Source organism: Lolium perenne, chromosome 4, assembly GCF_019359855.2.
Source record: "Lolium perenne isolate Kyuss_39 chromosome 4, Kyuss_2.0, whole genome shotgun sequence".
NCBI lineage: Eukaryota > Viridiplantae > Streptophyta > Magnoliopsida > Poales > Poaceae > Lolium > Lolium perenne.
The window spans coordinates 91,483,298-91,488,446 of NC_067247.2; the positions used below are offsets into that span (position 1 = coordinate 91,483,298).

The 5,149-nt window shown below is 52.2% G+C and overlaps 1 protein-coding gene across 1 annotated transcript; it reads right to left on the bottom strand.

Annotated features, from left to right (window-relative positions):
- Positions 1 to 780, bottom strand: LOC127293298 (SKP1-like protein 1). The gene has a single exon (XM_051322881.2). It carries the CDS (start codon positions 659 to 661, stop codon positions 215 to 217), a length of 447 nt encoding a protein of 148 aa, XP_051178841.1. The 5' UTR covers positions 662 to 780; the 3' UTR covers positions 1 to 214.
- Positions 781 to 5,149: the final 4,369 nt, after the last annotated feature.

The following is a 5,149-nucleotide window of genomic DNA, read 5'->3' on the forward strand; positions in this document are numbered from 1 at the left end:
TGACAGAATGATTGCACTATCAACCACCATCGATCAAAATTGAGGTCACTTTACAACTCTTTCGATCCAGCTAACTAGTGAATTGGATATGTAACTTTACAGCTTCACCGGGGCGATGTGGAGATAAAAGAAGCGTTGAAACGACGAGCAAACGCGGCAGTGTGCAGAATTACTCGAAAGCCCACTGGTTCTCCCTGCGGATCTCCTCCTCCTCCTAGGGGGTGAAGTCGTTCTTGATGTTGAAGGTCTTGCGGATCTCCTCGGGTGTCTTGCCCTTGATCATGTCGGCGACGGTCTGGCAGGTGAGGTCGAGCAGGCCCTTGATGTTGAGGTAGTTGGCGGCGAGGATGAGGTCGAAGAGGGTGGCCTGGTCGACCTTGACGAACTCGGTGTCCCAGTTCTTGAGGTCCTCGGCGGGGGCCGGGGCGGGAGCTCCGTCCGCCGCCGCGGCGCCGTCGGCCGCCTGGACGTGCTTGCTGCAGTACTCGACGACCTTGGAGAGGATCTTGGCGTTGACGTTGGGGAGCGGGATCCCGTTGTCGGCGCAGTCGTCCTCGATCATGTGGCGGATCGTCTGCGACTCCATCGCCACCGCCTCGTCCACCTCGAACTGCTCGCCGTCCGATGACTTGAGCGTGATCTTCTTGTCCTCGGCCGCCATGGGTGGTGGGTTGAGGTTGGGGATCGGCGCTGGATTTGGGGGCGATTTGGGCTGCAGACGAGAGAGACTTGTGATTTCTGTAGGCAGAGACCCGGGTCCCCGAAGGCTTAAGTAGAAGGATTTTCCCCTCAGAAACAAAATAAGACTAGTAATCGGCTACACAAATTTTTGTTTCCCATCCGGACTCGACCATCGTAGGATCGGTTCTATCTGAACTCTGAAACGTACGATGTCAAACTAAAAACAGGAACTCCATCTGGATACGATTTTGTTTCCTAATTAGAGCATCCCAAGGTGTTTCCTTTGTGCCGTGTTTGAGGATGTCGCTCCCCAAACAAAATTTCATATATTTAAAACTTAAACAAATTCATTCAAATTTGCTATATATTACATTGATTCGAACGAAATTCGATTAAATTTAAACTAAATCTAATCTAGCAGTACTAGCGGTGGCCGGAGGCGTCGTAGTACTGCTGGAAGTTATACATGTCGTCGGTGACGACCTCCTGCTTGCCGCGCTCGTCGGGCTCGTCCTTCACCGCGCCGCTTGGTCCAGCCTCGCCGTCGTCGGTGAGGTCCACGAGCGGCTTCCCGGTGTCCCGGATGGACATGGCGATAACCGCGTCGAGGTCGCCCCTCCAGGCGTCCTTGTCGTTCAGCGACGCCAAGCACGTTGCTCGCAGCCCTGGGCAGTCCTCGGGGTCATCGCTACTCGCGATGAGACGTTGTTGCCGCTCGTACTCCGCCAGCAGCGCCGCCTTCCTGACTGCCTCGTTGTCCTGCTCCTCCTTCACCTCCGGCTTCAGGATGAGAAGGGCGCCGCCGCGCCTTTGCTGCTGCCTGATGCCGCTGCCGCCGCACCTCGGAATGACTGGCGGTGTCGTGAACTCCGGCTCCTCCTCCTTCACCTCGTGCTTGGGGACGGTGTAGGGTGCGGTGCGGTGCAACGAGGACGGCGCCGATTGCGTCGGCCCTGATGAGGAAGAGTTGGAGGAGCACGAGTACGTCCTCCTCGGCTGCCAGCGCGCTGCGGGCAAAGATGGTGGCGGCGACGACGGCGTCTCCAACTTTGGAGCGCCGTTGTGGATGTTGTCGATGATGTTCTCCAGGGTGCGCCCCGGAACGCCCCAAAAGAGGACGCGCATGTCCTTGTTCCAGCTATTCCGTTGGCCGACGAGGCCGGTGGTGTTGTTCATCTCCATGTCATACTGCACCTAGAAGTAGGCGACCCACCAGGCGTCGTTGCCGGTGGCCGCCCAGGTCGGATCGGCCCGCTCGTCGGCGGTGAGGGCAGACCGCCTGGCCCTGATGGAGTCCCTCTAGCGATCCGTGCCTGGCGATGGCGGCGGTGGGACACCTATGCCGTTGATGGCCATCATCCACCCGCCGCTGCTTGGAAAGCGCATGTCTAGGGACGCGGTGCTGGACCTCCTCCCTCCGCTCCCCTCTCTGGCCTGGCCTTGCTGGTGCCTGGGAGTGGTGGCTGGGTGCTGCGTGCCGCCGACCGTTCGGGGACCATGGATGCAGGGCGTCATCGACCTAGCGGCGGGTGGCGGGTGCTGGTGTTGCGGTCTGCGCTCTTCAGCCGTGTGGATGGCGAAGGGGCGGCGGGCGTAGGCCTGGTGCAGAGGTCACCCCGTGGGGCCTCCGGCATCAGATCTGGATGGTTGCTGATCCTCCCTGCAGTGCTCCTCCCACCTCCCTGGCCCCGAACTCCCTCTGCTGGTTTGGTGGGGTTGGTCGGCGGTGGCCTCTGAACCAGGGGAAACCCTTCGCTTACGGTGGCGGCCACGAGGTCGACGATGCTGACGACGGCGCTGTGCTCCTTCTTGAAGGTGACATCGAGGTTGTATCCCCTCCCTCCCGTCCCTTCATATCTAGGGTGTGTTGGAGATATGCCCAAGAGGCAATAATAAAATGGTTATTATAATATCTTTGAGTTTATGATAATGTTTACATACCATGCTATAATTGTATTAACCGAAACATTGATACATGTGTGTTATGTGAACAACAAGGAGTCCCTAGTAAGCCTCTTGTATAACTAGCTTGTTGATTAATAGATGATCATCGTTTCATGATCATGAACATTGGATGTTATTAATAACAAGGTTATGTCATTATGTGAATGATATAATGGACACACCCAATTAAGCGTAGCATAAGATCACGTCATTAAGTTATTTGCTATAAGCTTTCGATACATAGTTACCTAGTCCTTATGACCATGAGATCATGTAAATCACTTATACCGGAAAGGTACTTTGATTACATCAAACGCCACTACGTAAATGGGTGGTTATAAAGGTGGGATTAAGTATCCGGAAAGTATGAGTTGAGGCATATGGATCAACAGTGGGATTTGTCCATCCCGATGACGGATAGATATACTCTGGGCCCTCTCGGTGGAATGTCGTCTAATAGCTTGCAAGCATATGAATGGTTCATAAGAGACCACATACCACGGTACGAGTAAAGAGTACTTGTCATGAGACGAGGTTGAAGGAGGTATAGAGATACCGATGATCAAACCTCGGACAAGTAAAATATCGTGTGACAAAGGGAATTGGTATCGTATGTGAATGGTTCATTCGATCACTAAAGTCATCGTTGAATATGTGGGAGCCATTATGGATCTCCAGATCCCGCTATTGGTTATTGGTCGAAGAGAAGTCTCAACCATGTCTACATAGTTCGCGAACCGTAGGGTGACACACTTAAGGTTTGATGTCGTTTAAGTAGATATGGAATATGGAATTGAGTTCGAAGTTTTGTTCGGAGTCTCGGATGGGATCCAGGACATCACGAGGAGTTCCGGAATGGTCCGGAGAATAAGATTCATATATAGGAAGTCACTTTCCAAGTTTGGAAATGATCCGGTGAATTTATAGAAGGTGGTTTCTAGAATTATCCGGAAATAAATCACTATGGAAGGAGGAGTCCCGGAGGGACTCCACAAACCCTAACCAGCCAACCAAGTGGGAGGGTGGAGTCCATGGTGGACTCCACCTCCTTGGCCGGCCAAGAAAAGGGGAAAGGGGAGAGTCCCTGTCCCTCTAGGTTTCGTCCATAAGGCAGTTTTTCTGTTGGGGTCTTATTCGAAGACTTTGGGCAAACCCTTGGGGTTCCACCTATATAATGAGGAGGAGAGGGAGGGGGCAGCCCATGGCTTGGTCGCACCACCCCTGCCCCCTTGAGGCCGGCGCCCATGGCACCCCCTCTCCCCAAACCCTAGCCTCCCCTCCTCCACATACAAACTCCCGCAGCGCATAGGCGAAGCCCTGCCGGAGTTCTCCACCACCACCGCCACCACGCCGTCGTGCTGCCGGGATTCCGAGGAGGATCTACTACTTCCGCTGCCCGCTGGAACGGGGAGAAGGACGTCGTCATCAACACCGAACGTGTGACCGAGTACGGAGGTGCTGCCCGATTGTGGCACCGTCAAGATCTTCTACGCGCTTTTGAAAGCGGCAAGTGATCGTCTACCGCAGCAACAAGAGCCTCCTCTTGTAGGCTTTGGAAATCTTCAAGGGTTAGTCTCGTTCATCCCCTTGTTGCTCCCATCTTCTAGATTGCATCTTGGCTTGGATTGCGTTCTCGCGGTAGGAAAATTTTTGTTTTCTATGCAACGAATCCCTACAGTGGTATCAGAGCCGTGTCTATGCATAGATGGTTGCACGAGTAGAACACAATTATTTGTGGGCGTTGATGCTTTGTTGTCTTTAGTTCGAGTACTTTGCATCTTTGTGGCATGGTGGGATGAAGCGGCTCGGGCTAACTTTACATGACCGCGTTCATGAGACTTGCTCCACGTTCGACATGCAACTTGTATTGCATAAGTGGCTTTGCGGGTGTCTGTCTCTCCCACCATAGTGAAGATTCAATTTACTCTTTCTATTGACAACACTAGTATCACCGTTGTGGTTCATGTTCGTAGGTAGATTAGATCTTACTCGAAAACCCTAAACCACGTAAAATATGCAAACCAAATTAGAGACGTCTAACTTGTTTTTGCAGGGTTTGGTGATGTGATATGGCCATGATGTGATGATGAATATGTATGAGATGATCATTATTGTATTGTGGCAACCGGCAGGAGCCTTATGGTTGTCTTTATATTTCATGTTGAGTATTATTTCAAAGTAGTTGTAATAGTTGCTACATGCGGTGAACAACCATGAAGACGGCGCCATGGACCTTGACGCTACGCCAACGATGATGGAGATCATGCCCGTTGATGATGGAGATCATGTCCGTGCTTTGGAGATGAAGATCGAAGGCGCAAAGACTAAAGGGCCATATCATATCACATATGAATTGCATGTGATGTTAATCCTTTATGCATCTTATTTTTCTTAGATCGCGACGGTAGCATTATAAGATGATCCCTCACATTAATATCAAGATAATAAAGTGTTCTCCCCTCGTATGCACCGTTGCACAGTTCGTCGTTTCGAAGCATCTCGTGATGATCGGATGTGATAGACT

Bases quoted from the DNA above. Each gene is read 5' to 3' on its own strand.
- LOC127293298 (XM_051322881.2), bottom strand. From the start codon at position 661: ATGGCGGCCGAGGACAAGAAGATCACGCTCAAGTCATCGGACGGCGAG.